Source organism: Otolemur garnettii, unplaced genomic scaffold (genome assembly GCF_000181295.1).
Source record: "Otolemur garnettii isolate 467f Iridium unplaced genomic scaffold, OtoGar3 scaffold00100, whole genome shotgun sequence".
In the NCBI taxonomy this organism is placed as follows: Eukaryota; Metazoa; Chordata; class Mammalia; order Primates; family Galagidae; genus Otolemur; species Otolemur garnettii.
This window is the reverse complement of record NW_003852495.1, coordinates 5,427,448-5,446,096: the sequence shown is the minus strand read 5'-3', so window position 1 is coordinate 5,446,096 and position 18,649 is coordinate 5,427,448. Positions and strand designations below refer to the sequence as shown.

Below are 18,649 nucleotides of genomic sequence, written 5' to 3'. Positions count from 1 at the left end.
GGAAATGTAGTCCCGGCCCCGGGAGTCGCGCCTGGTGACGTCAGAGCGCCGTTGGCCAGGCCCGGGTTCCCCTGTGTTCCCACGTCAAGTTCCCTACCTAGTCTTGCGGCTGCCCCCGACGCCAGGCCCTCACAACTGAGGCTGTCCGCGTTCCCGGAACCGAGCGCGACCCCTCTCCTGTGGGCGCAGGCCGATCGATTATGTGGCCCCACCTTAAACTCGGATCTGAACCCGCGGTGATCGGCGCAGAGACATGGGCTCAACTGTGAGGACTTGTTTTTATTTCGTCTGTGACCCAGCGGCGACGAACCCTCACACCGGGTGCCCTTCTTTACCCGGGCAGCCAAACGCGGGAACAGAAGGGACCGGTTCCGGCTGGGGAGCCCAGGGAAGCAAAGCAGGGGCTTCCCCATTCACTTTTCCCGGCTGAACATGTAGCGGAGGAGGTCTACTACCCGGTTACTGTAGCCATATTCGTTGTCGTACCTGCGAGGGGAGGGAAGGAAGGTTCAAGGGCGTCCCTCCCAATCACCCTCTAGTCTGTCCCCCTTCCGTCCCCGCACCATTCTCTGATCCCTTCCCCCTTACCAAGAAATCAGCTTTACAAATGTGTCGTTAAGTGCAATGCCGGCCTTCGCATCAAAGATTGACGAGTGGGTATCGCCAGTGAAGTCCGTGGAGACGACCTGGGCGCCAGAATTTAAAAGGTAAGTGTGGGTAGCAGAGCAAGAACCTCCAGGAGGTCAGGCTCTCACTCTTAGGCACATTGATCATCCGTTCACCTACAGTTTCTTTTTTGTTGTTGTCCTTGTTTTAAGAGAGTCTCACTCTGTCACCCTGGGTAGAGTGCCGTGACGTCATCATCATACCTCACAGGAACCTCAGTCTCTTGGGCTAAAGAGATCCTTTTGTCTCAGCCCCCTGAATAGCTGGGACTACAAATGCCTGCCACTACGCTCAGCTAGTTTTTCTATTTTTAGTAAAGACGGGGTCCTGCTCTTGCTTAGGCTGAAAAGGAATTCCTAAGTTCAAAGTGATCCACCTGCCTCAGCCTCCCAGAGTGCTAGGATTACAGGCGTGAACCACCATGCCTGGCCTCACCTACAGTATTTGATGTATCCATACTGTATCCCAGCTCTGTATGACCTTAGCAGATGGAAGCTCTGCTGGTGGGGGACTGGCCAAAGGACACGGACCACAAACACCCTAATGCTCTACCAATATGTAACTTCCTAGGAATAATGCAGGTGCTTGGAATGGGCTAGTCTCTCTGAGTGGTGATCATGAACCTGGGTCAGGATGTCTAGGAGGATCTGGCCAACTTGGGCCCTCAATAATTATTTGAGGTGAGCTGTAGGCAGAGCGGTCCTGAGGGTTCTAGCCCTGGTATGGTGGAAGGCCACAGGAGAGTTTTCAGCAGTGGTGTGACACCATCTGATTCCTTAAAACAAGAGGTCCTGGAGGCTGTGTAGGAATGGACCTGCGGGGAGGCAGCCCCAAGGTGGCGATTCTCAGCTCCTCACAGAAAAGGCACCTGGTTCATGGCCTGGCCCCAAGCAAATGCTGAAAAAATAAGAGCTGTTGTTTTTTGTTCACTAAGCATGTAATGAGCACTTGCTGTATGCCAGGCTGCAAGGAATTGAAAAGATGCCCCCTAAATCTCTGCTTTCTGGAGTACACACACTACTGGGGCTGATAAGGACTATGAAATGAAAGTTCAGGTGAGGAATGGGCCTCCAAAAAGAACATCTTTTTGAGGGAGTATCTTGCTAATGAGAAAGATTGAAATAAAGACTTGGGTGAAGTAAGGGCAGACCCTATGGCTACCTAGGAAGTAGGTTTACCAGGCCAAAGGAACTGCAAGTGCAAAGGCCCAGGCAGAGAGATCTACCTTCTCAACTCTGCAGTTTGTATCTTGCAGTTCCCTGACAAGTAGAAATCACATCTCTTCCCCAGAGGGCTCCTCACAGGGTCCCCTCTCCTCAGCCCCTACCTCATCCTCAGTATAGGCAAGGATGCCAGCCATGGGCCCCTTGGCTGCTGTTTTCATAGCCTCCTTGATAGCTGAGTAGGGGGTGGGTCGTGCCAGGCGGCAGGTCAGGTCCACGACAGACACGTCTGGAGTTGGTACTCGGAAGGCCATTCCTGTCAGCTTCCTAGAGAATCCCACATCAGGGATAGGAGTCAGAACTTAGGGATGTCTCCCTTCATTCCCCTTTCCCTTGAGGCTTGGCCAGGCTGTTGCTTTCAGGATTAAGGGCCAGTCCAGTCCTCCTGGAATTTGCTTCTACCCTGATGCAGCTTCTTTCCTCATACCCTTTGAGCGCTGGGATGACACTGCCCACGGCTTTGGCAGCCCCAGTGGAGGCTGGGATGATGTTCTGGTGGGCACCACGTCCATCTCGCCAGGCCTTCCTTGATGGCCCATCCACTGTCTTCTGGGTGGCCGTGTAGGAGTGGACAGTGGTCTTGGGGAAGAAGAGGGCCAATGTGAGCCCTAAGCTCCCATGCTTCTTTTTCCCAGGACTAGAGTGGTGGCCTAGGTGCAGTGGCTAGCAAGTCCACCATCACAGACCCCAGGAGGGGCTCATGTAGGCCACATCCAGCCTTGCCTGAAGGCTGTACAGTGTCTTAACAGACTTCTTTACTGGTAGGCCTCTCCTCCCACAACCAGTCTCTCCCTGTTAGCTCTGTACAATAAGCAAGGACTGCAAAGAGGAGGTTGGGTTTCCCTACTAGCCCTCCTGCTCCAACCCCTTGTTCCCAACTTACCATCAGCCCTTCCACAATCCCAAATTGCTCATGGATGACTTTGGCAAGTGGGGCCAGGCAGTTGGTGGTACAGGATGCATTACTGAAACAGCAGGTGTGCAAGGGCACTGTGAGGTGAGGCATGGAGCTCCTTTCCATGCTCTCCCCTCTTGGAGTGTGCACACAGGTCTTATTTTGTGAATTGTCAGGATGGGGGTGAGTGGGATCAGTGGGGATGCTGTCAGACTGAAGGAGGCATCGGGGATGCAGCAGGGGGAAGTTCCCCAAGCACATTCTGTAGGAGTTGTGCATTTCTAATAGTTTCAGGGTAGCATTGACATGATAGCTGTGGAGACTTTGGGGCGGAGAATCATGTGGGAATGGGGAGGACAAGTCTGTACCCTCCCTTCCTAGGCTGAGATGTCCTTTGGGCACCACTGCCACACTTGAGGATGTTGCTGCCCTGTTACCTGACAATGTTCATGGAGTTAGGGTTATAGTCGTTTTCGTTCACACCCATGACGAACATGGGTGCATCTGGTGAGGGTGCACAGATGACCACACGCTGGGCACCTGCTGAGATGTGATCCTAGGGAGGAAGCATGATGGTGTCAGATGTGTTAAGCACTATGCCCCCCCCCCCCCGCCCCCGCCCCAGCTGGCCCTGAGCACCTCTCCCCTGTTTCACTTACCGAAGTTGCCTCTAGGGAGAGGTACACGCCTGTGGACTCTACCACATAGGGGCTCCCGACATTCCTCCAGGGGATTTCTTTGGGCGCCTTGCTGCAAGGGGTGGCAGGGCAGAGTCAGTCTCTTCTGCACAGGCCTTCCCATCATAGTGCACAACCCTCACCATTCAAAAGGCTGACCCAGGTGCATTCCTGTAGGTGCCATCCTGCCCACAATCCCACCCCACACGCATAGCTGTCCCAGGTGGATTGGACCCCACCAGCCTTGCTTTTCCTCACTGCCCTCCTCTCGGGCCACTTTTTTGTTTGTTTGTTTGTTTGTTTCTGAGATAGTCTCTGTCACCCTGGGTAGAGTGCTGTGGTGCCATAGCTCATGGCAACCTCAAATTCTTAGGCTCAAGCCATCCTCTTGCCTCACCCTCCCAAGTAGCTGGGACTACAGGCACTACTGCAATGCCTGGCTAGCTTCTCAAGTTTTGGTAGAGACAGGGTCTCACTCTCACTTAGGCTGGTCTAAAACTTTCCAGAGTGCTAGGATTATAGGCATGAACCACGTGCCCAGCTACCAAGCCACTTTCCTTTCTTGATCACACCACTCCTAATATGCCTGGTGACTGGCCACCTCCCCAGCTCAGGCCTTGATTCCCTTAGGGTGATCATTCCTGACTACTTCCAGCCAGGTCAGACCCTTTCTGACTAACCCAGCACTTGGGCCCTGTGACAGTGAGGCCTGCCTACCTGCATTCTTATCCCCAGCCAAACAACCTCACCACTCACCCTCCCCTCTCGACTATACCCCTCAGTGCCTCCTATAGGAAACCTGCTGCCAGGGGCCAGGGAGCAGCTCCTAGGGGAGAGCTGGAGTCTGAAGCAGCCTGGGGGCCAGCAGTGCCTAGTGGCTTACACTAGAAAGGTAAAGGAAGTTTTCGGTTTCTTGTTTTATACTTTTACATTTTTACTTGCTATTTTGACAAATATTTGTATCTGAAACAAATATCTAGTGTTGCTGTTTTCTAGTTGGCTTTAGCAAACAAGCATTAAATGAATAAACTGTATCCAAGTAACTGGGTTGTTTGCTTCTGATTGTTTGTGTCTGTCTCTTTTGCCATTGAACCTGCTTCCTCCATGGGGGGGTCAATCAATGCGTGTAGGGTTTTTTAAAATAAAAAATTTTAAATTAGCCATTCTATATATATTTACTGAACACCTGCCATGTGCCCTCATTCTAAGTGCTTTACTCATATGAAACTCATTTCAACTTTCACAACCTGAGGAGTAAGTACTATTATCGTCATTTTTCAGAGGAGCCAGCATCAGGCAGAGGTGAAGGGTTGAGGCAGAGGCTGGAGTGTAGGTGGGCCAGCCTAGATCTGCATTCCTAACTGTACTGCGGGATTGAATGAATGAGCAGGCTTCCTTTCCCTGAGGCCATGGCACATGTTTATTCTCTCTTCCTGGTCATCTGTACTTTTCATCATCTGCCCCAACTAGCTCTTCTCTGTTGCCCCCCCCCAATTTCCTGCTTTCCTTGGCATGAGGCAAAGAGTTTGCCCCAGAAGACCCCAGCTCCAGCCCCCAGGGCTGTTTTGAAGATTCCATTTCATTTATTCATTCTTCAAGGTAGTACTGAATAGACATTCAGTAGAGCACACACCAATAGGGCCCTCCCTACAAGGGTATGGCCTTGTGGGAAAATGTCCTTCCAGTTGTTCCACAAACACATGTTAACTCTCGTCATGTTCCCAGCTACCGTGGCGCTGGTGTGATCCCATCAGATACCTAAGGGAACTGAGACCCTGGCACATTTGATCCCTCGCTCAAGGTCACTCAACTAGGTAGGGGTGGAGCAGGGTCGAGTACACACAACAGCAAGGCCTGTGCTAAATGCCTGCACTACACCAACAGTGCAGGAGCAAGGAGGACTACTGTGTTGCACAAGGGACCAGAGAAGGTAACAGCTGTGGGGGGTGTGAATGGAAGGAGCAGCTGTGGGGATGGGATGGAGAGTGCTCCAAGTGGCAAGAATGATGGTGCCCAGGCTGAGGTGGGAAAGGGCACAGTGGGTCTGACTGATGACTGCTCTACTGAAATTGGTTTTAGTGTCATGATTTCAAATTTGGGTCAACTAGCTTCCATTTTCACTGACTATCCCCCCCTATTTCCTGCACCCATCCCTGCCTGCCTCACCACAAGCCATCCCTCCCCCTTCATTCTCTCATCCCAGCAAGTACAAAGAGAAGAGCTAAGAGAGAGTGCTAAGCGAGGGCTTGAAAGGCTGCAGCTTGCCTGGGGCTGGAGATAGTTTACCAGCAGGCCTGCGTGTGCACCCCAGTATGTGTGAGAGTCAGCCATGGGCCAGCAGTGGCTGAGAGTTTACATTAGAAAGGTGAGGTAGGTTTACTATTTCACATTTTTAATCGCTTTTGATACCTTGAAAATGTTTGTATTGGAAGCATATTAGACATCTCTTACTGCTGTGGACTTACAGAATCTGAACATATCTTTAAATGAAAAGTCAGTGTTAATATGGGCATGAACTGGGTGATTACAGTGTGAAATGAGGGCTATGACGTCATTGTTGTCCGGCTGTGAGAGGCGCTGGCTCCAGGTCCCACTTGGTGGGTGGTCAGTGTGGCTGAGGTGACAAGGAGGCTGTGGGTTGGCTGCATGGTGCTTGGCGGGCCCCATCAAGAACTGAGTTTTATCCATGGAGTCATGGGAAGCCATTGGGGCACTTCATAGGGGAGTAATCTGGCCCAGTGGGTGTTTTACTTTTATTTTTTAATTTTGAGACAGAATCTCACTATGTCACCCTGGGTAGAGTGCCATGGCATCAGAGCAACCTCAAACTCTTGGGCTTAAGCGATTCTCTTGCTTCAGCCTCCCGAGTAGCTGGGACTATAGGTGCCTGCCACATCATCCAGGTAATTTTGGTTGTCATTGGCATGTTGTTTAGGTGGCCTGGGCTGAGTTTGAACCCGCCAGCCTCGATCTATGTGACTGGCACCATAACCACTGCTACAGGTGCCGAGCCCCAGTGAGCGTTTTAAAAGAGCCTTTGGCTACTGTGTGGGGCCTAGTCAGGTGTTAAAGTTACTTTGTAGAAAAGGAGAAGAAGGTGGTGCCTGTGGCTCAAAGGAGTAAGGCGCTGGCATATATACCGAAGGTGGCGGGTTCAAACCCAGCCCTGGCCAAAAACTGCAAAAAAAAAAAAAAAAAGAAAAAAAAAAAAAAAAAAAAGGAGATGAACAGGTTTGGGGGTGAAAGGAGAGGCAGGGGTTGAGTTGTGGACATGTTGAGTTGATGCTCGTGTGCAGAAACATGCAAGTGTGTATTAAGGAAAAAATATTCTCGGGTATGGTGGGACATCTTTTGAGCTAAGTATTTCTTAGCCACTTGTTCAAGTGAGACCCCTCCCTGCAAACTATTACCCAAAACCATAGACATACAATTTTGAGGGGTGGCTTCGAACCCCATGTGAGAAGACAGAAACCCATTTTAGTCACAAACATGCATCAAACAGATGCTGGCCTTACCACTGGTAGACAGTGATCTCTTGGTTGTCCACAACCAGCTGGCCGTTCTTGTAGTCCACATTCCCCTTGTATCGGCCATGGGTAGAGTCATATTTAAACATGTATACCTGCGGGCGACAGAATGGCTTCTAGCTTGGGGGTGGCCCAGCAAGCATCCCTAGAGAGCTCCCACCTTGGTGAAGGTTCCACCTTGTAGCTGGAGCTGTCCACAGAGCTGCCTGAACCCTCTCCCCACCCCAGTCCCACCCGAGGCTCCTACCATTCCTGTTCCTGCTCTCTGCTGCTGCTCACCATGTATTCCGGGTCAATGAATGGGTCATTCACTGCCACCACCTTAACACCCTTCTCCATGCAGGCACGTAACACCAGGCGACCAATGCGTCCAAATCTGGCCGGGATCAGCAGAGGAGAGAAGGGGAGAGAATGGGTAATGGAGAGGAGGCCCACTCAAGGGGATTGAGTGTGAATCCTCAGTTTAGGGGAGGAAGGCAGCCACCTCTGTGTAGGCCACTCTCATCTCTTGCTCAGATGACCTCACCAGCCTCTTCACTGCTTTTTCTGGTTCCTCCCTCATGTCCCCTAACTGCTATTTTTCCCCACCCCTCAATTCTTTTTTTTTTTTCTTTGTTTGTTTTGAGACAAAGTCACAAGCTGTTGCCCTCAGTAGAGTGCCACGGTGTCAAAGCTCACAACAGCCTCAAACTCTTGGGCTTAAGCGATTCTTCTCTTGCCTCAGCCTCCCAAGTAGCTGGGAGCCACAGCGCCCAGCTATTTTTTGGTTGTAGTTGTCATTGTTATTTGACAGGCCCAGGCTGGATTCAAACCCTCCAGCTCCAATGTATGTGCAGCTGGCACCCTAGCTAGCTGCTAAGCTACAGGTGCCGAGCCAAATTCTTTTTTTTTTTTTTTTAAGAGACAGAGTCTCACTTTGTTGCCTTTGGTAGAGTGCCCTGGCATCACAGCTCACAGCAACCTCCAACCTCCAGCTCTTGGGCATAGGCGATTCTCTTACCAAAGCCTCCTGAGAAGCTGGCACTACAGGTGCCCGCCACAACGCCTGGCTATTTTTTTTGCAGTTTGGCTGGGGTCAGGTTTAAACTCGCCACCCTTGGTACATGGGGCTGGCGCCCTACTTACTGAGCCACAGGCGCTGCCCTTCCCTCCCCCCACCCAGCCAAATTCTTAACCTCCTATCTTGCTGGATCTTTTTTTTTTTTTTTTTGAGACAGAGCCTCAAGCTGTTGTCCTGGGTAGAGTGCTGAGTCCTGCTGAGTGCGGTGACATCACAGCTCACAGCAACCTTCAGCTCCTGGGCTCAAGTGATTCTCCTGCCTCTGCCTCCCAAGTAGCTGGGATTACAGGGGCTTGCCACAATACCCAGCTATCTTTTGGTTGTAGCCGTTATTGTTGTTTGGTGGCCAGGGCTTGATTCGAACCCACCAGGTCAGGTGTGTGTGGCTGGTGCCTTAGCCACTTGAGCCACAGGTGCTGAGCCCTTGCTGGATCTTTTAAAACTTCAAGTCAGATTATGTCTCCTGGCCTGAAAAGCTCCATGATTCTCTATCAGCAAAACAAGGTCCAAACTCCTTACCAGGATGTACCAGGGCCCTGCCAGGTTCTCCCCGGCCCCCCAGCTTGCTCTGTACCTGCCACACTGACTTTTGGCTGTCCTAGAACACAGAGCTTGCCTCCTGCACCCCAGAGACATTGCTTGTCCTTCTGTCGGGAAGACTTTTCTCCAACAAGGTGCACACTTGGCTGCCTTTTGTCACTCAGGCCTCACTCCAATGTCACCTGCTCCCAGAGCCCTACCTTGACCATCTCAGAAAAACTGCCCTGTCCTGACAGTACCACTGAGTTTTGTTCACAACATACACCACCAGGAGGTGCCTCGTGTCTTTGATTATTGTCTTCCCCACCAGAATGTGAGCCCTGGGCGGGGGGCCTGTCTAGCTTATTCCCTGCTGTGGTGGAGATGCCCCAGTTAGTAACCAGGGGGTGGGCTGGGCTATAAGGCTTCAAGAACCACTCAGGAGCCAGAGTATACTCACCCATTGATGCCAACAGTCAACTCCTTGGGTATAGAAGCCTTCTTAGGTGGAGGAGGAGGTGGTGGTGGTGGAGGAGGGGGAGGTGGTGGTGGCGGCGGTGGCTTTACTTCGTCCCTGACTGGCTCAGGCAGCGGTTCAGGTGGGGGCTCCTCAATCTTGGGCTCAGGTGGGGGTGGTGGCGGTGGTGGTGGTGCTCTGGTCACTGTGTTTGGAGGGGAGGGAGGAGGAGGGGTGTGGGATGAGCCGCTCACCACAGTGAAAGAGAATGAACCGTCTTTGCCATCAGAACCTGTTGCTGTCTCCTGCCCCTGACAGCTGACCATCTAGCCTAGTGCTTCCCAGAATCAGCAAGGGGTAGACTTGTTATCAATGCCAGGACCCCTTCCCTGGAGATTATTGAATGGGTGTATATTTTTTTTTTCTGAAATGGGTGTATATTTTTAACAATTGCTTGGGGTGATGTTCTCTGTGCCTCAATTTCCTCCTCTGTAAAATGGAGGCAATAATAGTACTTGTCTTAGGCAATCATTGTGAAGCTTGAATGAGGTAATTAATATGTTCCTAGGGCCTAGGAAACATTCCACACATTAGTTTTTTGAACAATTCAAAAATTCCAAATTCACTTCTGGAATTTGTATGATAATTCATCAATTCCAATGAATTCATCAATTCATCAGTTCCACCTAGGTACACAGACTGTTCTGATGGACAGAATCATTCGAGGAGGCCTCTTCTTAGAAAAATCTAACTCTAGGTCTGTACTGAAGCCCTAGAAATCCTCTTTTTAACAAGGACTTCAGGTATTTCTTATCCTCAAGGAAGTTTAGGGAATACTGTGTATCACACTACATTAGACAAACAGAAACCCATATCAGCTTGTGCCTCTCCATCCACCCACTCCCTCCTATACTGTGGAGGTGTGTGTCTGCCTGTGTCACAGATAAAGGCTTGACCAGAGGAGGGGAGAAGTGGAGGCATGGGGCTCCTGGGTGGCAGAGGGTTTCAAGCTGGGAAGTCAGGCCTGGATGCTAGCCCTGGCGCTGTCACCTCCTGCTGCGTGGTCTTGGGCAAATTGAGGAACCCTTTGGGTCTGTTTCCTAGGTGTCCTACCCGATCCTCCACCAAGGGGTTGCTGTGAGGGCTCATTGAGATTTCAAGGCCCACAAGTAGGAGCTGATTTTAATAGAGGAAGAGAGGAAGTCTGGTCATCCCTCCGAGTGCTCCTGAGGAAAGGGAGGGAGCAGAGCTTGGAGAAGGGCTAGAGGATGATGGGCTTGAGGCACCCTGGAGGTGGTAGGGCCAGGAGCTGGCACCCCTAGGAATTGGGGGCCAACTGACCTATCTCCCTGATCTCTTCCTGTTGCCACACCTTGTGGCCTGAGGCTGGACTGTGGGTATTCCCAATATCGGAACAAGTTTGGAAAGTATCAATCAGGGTTTCTTGGTGGGAGTGACCCTGTGTTTCCTGGTGACCTTCAGGATGTTTGCACTCCTGGGGGCTTCGCTTTCTACTATCATGAAGGGGGAAAGTTGTCCATCTAGGTTAAGAGTGAGGATCTGGGGCGGCACCTGTGGCTCAAGGAGTAGGGTGCCGGCCCCATATACCAGAAGTGGTGGGTTCAAACCCGGCCCTGGCCAAAAAAAAACTGGAAAAAAAAAAAAAAAAGGGGGGTTTTGAGTCCACTCAGTGCTACTTTCTTTTTTTTTTTTTTTTTTTGAGACAGAGCCTCAAGCTGTCCCCCTGGGTAGAGTGCCGTGGCATTACAGCTCACAGCAACCTCCAACTCCTGGGCTCAAGCGAGTCTCTTGCCTCCGCCTCCCAAGTAGCTGGGACCACAGGCGCCCGCCACAACGCCCGGCTATTTTTTGGTTGCAGCCGTCATTGTTGTTTGGCGGGTCCGGGCTGGGGATTTGAACCCGCCACCTTAGGTGTATGTGGCTGGCGCCTTAGCCGGTTGAGCTATAGGCGCCGAGCCAGTGCTACTTTCATAAGAAAACTCAGATGGTTCTTTTCTTCCAACTGCCTCCAGCCTCCCACTCTCCTCTCCCGCACTGTGGGGAAGGGAGCCCGGGCTAAGGAAAAGCTACTGGGCTAGCTCGGGGCTCTTGTGAATTCTTCTCGACAACATCTCTCTGAATCCTGCGAGGCATGTGCTATAAATCCACTTTACAGAGGAGAAAATGAAGTCTGAGGTCATAGAGCTCTGATGAGCTGGAAAGGAGTTCACGACAGGGGGCTGTTAAATGTGTCTGCAGCTGTGTGGTCCCGGGCTTCCACACCGGAAGCCCCGCCCAAGCCCCGCCCCGCCCCTCCCACCAGCCCTGGCAGTGCCAGCACCCAGAGGAAAAAGCGTGGGAATGGGGCTGCCCTCCCGGAGAGCTGAGTTTGTTTAGCTAGTGTTTGTGTGCGCGCGCGCGCGCGTGCGCACGCGCGCGCGCCTCCGGCTGGGTGACGCGGGACTACCCGGTGGCTGAGAGCAAGGAGTCTGGAGTCCGCCCCTGGAGCGGAATACCAACTATACCAGCCTCCTGCTAAAAGCGTGCCCTCTCTTTACAGCTCTGTGAAATGGGGACAGTGAACACAATGCCCTCCGCAGGTGCTTCGTGAGGCTTCAGCGAGCCCACGCCTATAAAGTGATTGGCACATCCCTGCCAGTTGTAGGTGGCCTTGGTTTGTGCAACACAGGGAGGGCTCTGGGAGGACAAAGCCCACCGACACCCAAAGTGCCTGCCCCTTTCGCACTGGTTGTGGCGAACATCAATTTTATGTGGAAACCCAGCCCACCTAGGATGTCCTCACAAGTACCCCTCGTAAACCGCGCTCTTGCAGCCACCACCCTGCCACCACCTGCCTCCAGCTTCGGTTTGGCAAGGCACCCCTCTACTCTTTCCACCCTGGGGGTGGAGTCCCATCTGCTCCACCACAACCATAGAAAACCACCTGCCCGCAAACCCGGGTGGTAAGGGGTGGGAGGGGGAGGGAGGTAAGGGGTTCCTGGATGAAGTGGGGCAGGTGATGGTGGCCCCACCCCTTCACCCCCTGCCTCCGGGTTGAGAGTGGAGAGGGCTCGGGAGTCAGTGAACTACTAGACAACCACCCCTTCTTCTCCTCCGGGTGTCGCCCGCCTTCTCCTTTACCTGGGCATGGCTGTCGTAGCAGCTGGACAACGGTAACATTGGTAAGGACGATGTCGCGTTTCGACATGGCCACCTAAGGTATCATAGCGTGGCTGCCCCGGGACCTGCTGGGATGTTACTGAAGTTCGGGACTCTGGGGCTGCTGGGTCTGGAGCGTCTTGCCGTGATGTCATAGTGGCCAGGGACATCACAGTGCCCAGTGACGTCGCAGGGAGGTGGTGTGCAGGCCTCAGACCCAGGGGGATCCCAGTCACTCTACAGAAGTGTGATGTCCGAGCCCTGTGTGTCCCCCTTCCGAGTCCACCCACTGGCGTCTGGAATGGAATCTAGCTTTTAACGTTGGTCCTCACAGCCCTTTTCTCTCTCCCTTCCGTCTTCCTCCGCAAGCTGGTTCCTGACCTCTCTTCAATCCCCCTGTTACCTTATGCTTGGAAAGTCCCAACCGTCGCTTCCCTAGGCTGCTTGGGGGCTTCCTTCAGATGCCATCCTGTAAAAGAGGCCTTTCTGAACTCCCCAAGTGTCCTCTCAGTTACTATCCCCTATTATCCACCCCTGCAATCTCTGCCCATCAGCCTGTCTGACTCCCCACCCTGGATTGTGTTCCAGCTAGCGGAACCCCTTCAGCGCGGTACTTTCTCTATTTTTACTTTCCTTGTAGAGTGTGTTTTCCTAAAAGTCATTTCTTTTCTTGCAAATTCTCTCTGCCTACTAGACTGTAAGCTCTGGGAGGGCAGGGACCTTGTTTACGTTTGTCACGCCTGTATCCCATTGGCTGGAAGAGTATTTGGCACTTAGGTGGTGTTTGCTCAATAAATAATGTCTGAATGAATAAATAAATGTCACCTCCTCAGGTTTTTTCTGATCCACAATCATATAGCACCCCTCAAGTCATATCCTCCTACAGCCCCCTTTCTTGTCCTTGTAGCTATTTGTGTAATTTGCCACGCCATCCACGCCCATGTGCTCTAAAGCCCCCACAGGCTGTGTTCTCTTGTTTCTTTGTTCACCATTGTGTCTCCAGCACCCACAACAGAGCCTGGTGCAAAGCAGGCTTTCAACAAAAGTCTGAGGAAGAACCAATGGACAAATGGCCCCATCCCCTAAAGCACTGGGGTGGGGGCTTCCTTGCCCATCAGTGACTCACAGGCAGGCAACTTCACTTGCATAGCCGGTTGACACGCACCTGTGACCAAGATTTGGGTGGCATAGGGATTTGTGTCAGGCAGGAGTCACCATCCCAGAGAGAGGTGGATGCAAGAAGGGGCAGAATGCCATAACCTCTTCCTTCCCAAAACCTCCATGGGAACTTCATATGCCAAGCACCTGCCGTGGAGCCGAGGCGGGGTGAGGCTGTCCTGCTTGTTTGGCCTGGCAGAGATGGAAATGAACATAAACTGAGTGTACCGACGAGGAGATTTCAATGAACCAAGACCAAAAGACAGATGACTAAATGAAGGAGGCTAAACTCTGATGTACCATCAAAGAAAGAAAAAAAAAAACCCAGCATGGACAAAACCAGGATTAAGAAGGAGCAGATTTTGTGCAACTTTACAATAATAGATTTGCAATTAAAATTTGCCTTAGAAAATATAAAGGGGCGGCGCCCGTAGCTCAGTCAGCAGGGTGCCGGCCACGTACACCCAGGCTGGCAGTTTCGAACCTGGCCTGGACCAGCTAAAACAACGACAACTGCAACAAAAAAACAGCTGGGTGTTATGGTGGGTGCCTATAGTCTCAGCTACTTGGGAGGTTGACGCAAGAGAATCGCTTAAGCCCAAGAGTTGGAGGTTGCTGTGAGCTGTGACGCCACAGCAGTCTATAGAGGGTGACATAATGACACTCTGTCTCAAAAAAAAAAAAAAAGGAAACAATATATAAAGGGACCAAGCAGGCTTAATAAGAAATGGCAAATCTGACGCTCTCCATGCTGGATCCTTCTCCGCTGGCATCACCCACACGCCTGCCTGCACCCACTATGGCTACTCTTCTGCAGTTGGTAGGAAGAAGGTGCCTGGTGGACAGCAAAGGCTTTTATGAATACATGAAGGAACTGGGAGTAGGGTCAGCTCTGCAAAAAAGGGTGCAGTGGTCAAACCAGATTGTATCATCTCTTGTGATGGCAGGAACTGCACCATAAAAACTGAGAGAGAAAAAACAAATCTGAGAGCAATTAAAAAACACCGTTTTTTTTTGTGTCCTGGGACAGATTTTTGAAGAAACCGCCATTCAGTGGATGGCTGAAAAACCCAGACTGTCTGCGCATACACAGATGGCACATCGGTTCACCATCAAGAATGGGATGGGAAGGAAAGCATGATAACAAGACAATTGACAGATGGGAAATTGATGGTGGAAGGCGTCATGAACAATGTCACTATACACAGGCCTATGAAAAAGTAGAATAAAAATCCCATCATCACTCTGGGCAGGAATTACTTAGGAGAATGAACAAGCTCAGTCCAATGAGCAAGTCTCTATACTCTTTATTTTTTTGGCTGGGGCTGGGTTTGAACCTGCCACCTGTGGCATATGGGGCCAACACCCTACTCCTTTGAGCCACAGGCGCCGCCCCCCCCCTTTTTTTGAGACAGTCTCACTATGTCACCCTTGATAGAGTGCTATGGTATCACAGCTCACAGCAACCTCAAACTCTTGGGCTTAAGCGATTCTCTCAGCCTCCCAAGTAGCTGGGACTACAGGCTCACAACACCCAGCTATTTTTTTTGTTGTAGTTGTTATTGTTGTTTAACAGGCCTGGGTTGGGTTCAAACCCACCAGCCAGGGTGTATGTGGCTGGTGTCCTAGCCGCTGAGCTACAGGCGCCAAGCTGATACTTTTTTTTTTCATTACTGTATTCGGTTACCTTTATCACTGATATTTTGCATACAATTATTTCAAAGTATTGGTTTAATTAGGTTCCTCCTTTTGGTTAATAGCTATGTTTGTGCTAATGAAAAAAGAAGAAGAAATGGCAAATCTGACTAGACGAATAAAAGAAAAAGTTAAAATATATCCTCCTAAAGGCCGATTCGGATTTAGACAATTTTATGGGCAAGACCTGCCAAAGCACTGGAGAACAAATATTTACCATTCTGTACTAACCAGTGCAGACCCTAACCAGACCTGGGAGGCCCCGTGGCAGCTCCTGTGTGGCTGCCTCCGGGGAGGGCTGGCTCTGATGGGCAAGCACACTGTATGGGTTTGCGCTGTAGCTTCTTCAGAGTGCTCAGGGGATAGCTGTGATGGCTTAGCTACTGAAAATTCCTCCGTTCACTCCAGGAAACCAGCACAAGCATGTTACCCAAACCAGCAGAGGATGGCCTAAGCAAGGACAGCTCCATGCCAACCTCAGTTACTGAGACGGATGCCAAAGTCCTGAGTCCAGTAGTCGTACATGGGAATGGAGAGACTGAGGAGAGGGGTTGAGGCCAACAGGAGATGGAAGGATGGGCAGAGAGAGGGATGGGAAAGAAAAGATGGAGTAGATATCAAAAGGAGAACCCCCACCTCTCAGTCTTGGGGTGGGTTAGGAGCTCGTCACACAACCTTCCCCACCCAGCAACCTCCAGCATGGGAAATTCTGTCACTTAGGCACTGGACAAGGGCAGGGTGCCAGGAATTTGGCTTTGTCCCAGGAGTGTGAAACTGGGAAACAGATTTGATGAGTTCAACCTTAGAGAGGTGGCACAATTAGTCACCCTCTCAGGTAGAGCCTGGACAAGCTCTTGGATCTCTGGCCTGGGATGATGGTACGAGGTGGGGAGCCAAGTGTCCAGGGTCTTGGGTGGGACCCTGGGTCCTTGGAGGGGATTGGGCCTTGGTGCCCGTGTTTGAACCAAGCCTGAAAACACGTGCAGATACTTACCACACCTGGACACCCACACGCATAGCTCTGCCACCCCCACTTGCTCACACCCTGAACATTCTTTCCCGCCTGGCCCTCCCACCAGCAATCCCACCTCCACCTCCTCTCTCAGTCTCTCCCTTTGGCACCAAAACCCAAATATCTTTCACCTCTGCACCCATCTATACCCACCCACGGGTTCCCAGATATGAAGCTGCAGACATACCAACTACCACCCTCCTTCCCTTCCAGTGCCCCTCTGCACACCCTAGGCCAAACTCTCAGCTGTTCCCCCTTCCAGTCTGAGCCAATCCGTCAACACTTGGGGCTTCATGTTGGGGCTCAGGAGGCCCCAGGGGAGGAGGGCAGGAAGTATGAGCTTCTGGCCCCAGCCCAGGCACTGGCTCACAGTCTCCTGCACTCCTGGGTCTTCAGCCCCTCCCCATGGCTGCCTCAACCGGCTTTTCAGGAGACACTGCGTCCTGTTCCAGCTCATGGCAATCAGCCCCCTGCCCTTGCTCAAGGGCGAGCACACAGGAGGTCTGAGTTCTGTGACATGAATGTGATCCTTCCTCCAAAATCTGCAACACTCCCCAAGGGACCCTGTGCTGATCTGGGGACTTGGGAACCCTTCCCTCCAACACCCTATGAGACTCAGGCTCAGGCTTGGTCTCTCTTCCCCTGGCTGCTTCTAACCCACCTATTCATTCAATCTGTAAATATCTACTGAACTGCAGGCAATGTTCTAGAAGCTGGGGATACAGCAGTGACCAACACAGACAAAGGCCCTGTTCTCTATAACTGTTTACAACCTAGGGGGACAATAAAATATAAAGGCAATTTCAGATGATGGTAAGTGCTATAAAAACCAAAGGCCGCTATCACAGAGAGTAACTGTAATACCACGTTATGGCTGGCGGTCAGGGGAGAAGATGACAGTTGAGGAGGAGCCAGCTCCATGAAGATCTGTGTTTTGCTTTCCAGACAGAGAATAGCAAGTGCGAAGGCCAGGAGGCAGGAATGGCCTTGGTGTGTGTAGGAGCAGGGAGAGGCTGTGCAGCCGGAGGACGCAGGAAGAGAGGGGTAGCAGTGTGACCCCCAAGGGCAAAGCCTGATGACTCCCTTAGCTCCCCAAGAGCTCTTTCCTCTCCCAAATGGGGCTCCCATCTTTCTAGATCCTCATTTCTGGGGAAGCTGGATGCCCAGATCCCTGACAGAAGTGAGGGGTGGAAGAATCACTTGAGTCTTAGGAATGAAGTGATTGTGTTAGGCCTAGACTAAGGTGGAAAAATGCCAGTTAACTCCTGGCAAATTACTGGGCTGCAAACCCTCAACAAAATGGAGTAAGCTTGGTTCACTCCCAAGATAGATGGGACTAACTTCTTGCTTGACTAATTCCCCTGAGAAACAGACCAGGAAGTACCAACTGTCCCCGGAATGACTTTTAAGAAATACCAGGTGGAGAAAGTACTGAAGCAAGGATGTATGGCTAACTAACCACAAAGTTCTGCTTCTGTACATTGCTTGCTAATCAACCTGGATGCACCTGGGCAGCCTGCGTGTCAGCCAGGATGTAGACCAAGCCTTAAAACCTGACCCCTTAAGCAGTCGGGGCTGCTCTCTGAACCCCTGTGTTGGGTGTGAGGCAGTCGCTGGCCGGCTTTTAAATAAAGGACTCTTCTGTTAATTTGGCTAGCATGATGGTGTGGTCTTTGGGAATTCCTAGGGACAGCAACTGAAGGTGGGTTTGGGAGAGAGGAGGCCTGGCTAGTGGGTAAAGAATGAAATGAGGAGGTGGCTGGAAGGGCAGACGCCCATCTCTGGGGCGGAGGGCATGTGATGGGCAAGGAGCACAGATGCCCAGGTTCCTCTCTGTTCATGACTCACTGTCTTTTCTTCCTCTTCTACATTGCTCAACTCCCGATCTCCCTGGGAAATACCTCCTTGACTGAGGACCAAGTCAGTACCTCACAGAGGTAATTGAGTCATGAGGGGTGGAGAAGAGGGAGGGAGAGAGGATAAATAGCAGCCTTGCCACTCTGGCTCCTCTCTGCATCCTCCCCACCTTCCCAACAACATGCATCTTGCCAGTTTGGTCAGCTCCTGCTCCCTCCTACTGCTTTTGGCGGCCCTGCCAGGATGGGCAGCCAGTGATGACCCCATTGAGAAGGTCATTGAAGGGATCAACCGAGGGCTGAGCAATGCAGAGAAAGAGATGGGCAAAGCTCTGGAAGGCATCAACAATGGACTCACCCATGCTGGAAGGGAAGTGGAGAAAGTTTTTAATGGACTCAGCAACGTTGGGAGCCAGGCCAGCAAGGAGGTGGACAAGGGCGTCCAGGGGCTCAACAGCGGCTTGGACAAGGTAGCGCATGAGATCAACCGTGGCACTGGACAAGCAGGAAAGGAAGCAGAGAAGTTTGCCCATGGGGTCCACAACGCTGCTGGACAGGTTGGGAAGGAGGCAGATAAAGTGATCCATCATGGGGTCAACCAGGCGGGAAATGAAGCAGGGAGGTTTGGCCAGGGGATCCACTATGCCACAGGGCAGGCTGGGAACGAGGCTGGAAGGATTGGCCAGGGGGCCCACCATGTGGCTGGGCAGGCTGGGAACGAGGCAGAGAAGTTTGGCCATGGGAT

At 51.7% G+C, this 18,649-nt stretch overlaps 2 protein-coding genes and 1 pseudogene across 2 annotated transcripts in view; 2 read left to right on the top strand and 1 right to left on the bottom strand.

The window, feature by feature from the left end:
• Nucleotides 1-224: 224 nt before the first annotated feature.
• GAPDHS (glyceraldehyde-3-phosphate dehydrogenase, spermatogenic) lies at nt 225-12,232 on the bottom strand. Its single transcript, XM_003796100.2, has 11 exons — nt 12,166-12,232; nt 9,028-9,229; nt 7,268-7,364; nt 6,977-7,083; nt 3,444-3,534; nt 3,222-3,340; nt 2,773-2,854; nt 2,317-2,468; nt 1,994-2,156; nt 589-686; nt 225-486 (listed from the first exon to the last, which is right to left on the bottom strand). The coding sequence occupies exons 1-11, from the start codon at nt 12,230-12,232 to the stop codon at nt 414-416; spliced, it is 1,251 nt and encodes a 416-aa protein (XP_003796148.1). The 3' UTR covers nt 225-413.
• Nucleotides 12,233-14,140: 1,908 nt separating this feature from the next.
• LOC100957149 lies at nt 14,141-14,570 on the top strand (annotated as a pseudogene).
• Nucleotides 14,571-18,017: 3,447 nt separating this feature from the next.
• The window catches only part of SBSN (suprabasin), a 4,745-nt gene continuing 4,113 nt past the window's right edge, over nt 18,018-18,649 (top strand). Inside the window, exon 1 of the mRNA XM_023516934.1 lies at nt 18,018-18,461. Within this exon, the coding sequence (XP_023372702.1) occupies nt 18,087-18,461 (375 nt within the window). The 5' untranslated portion in view covers nt 18,018-18,086. The remainder of the gene's footprint in view (nt 18,462-18,649) is intronic.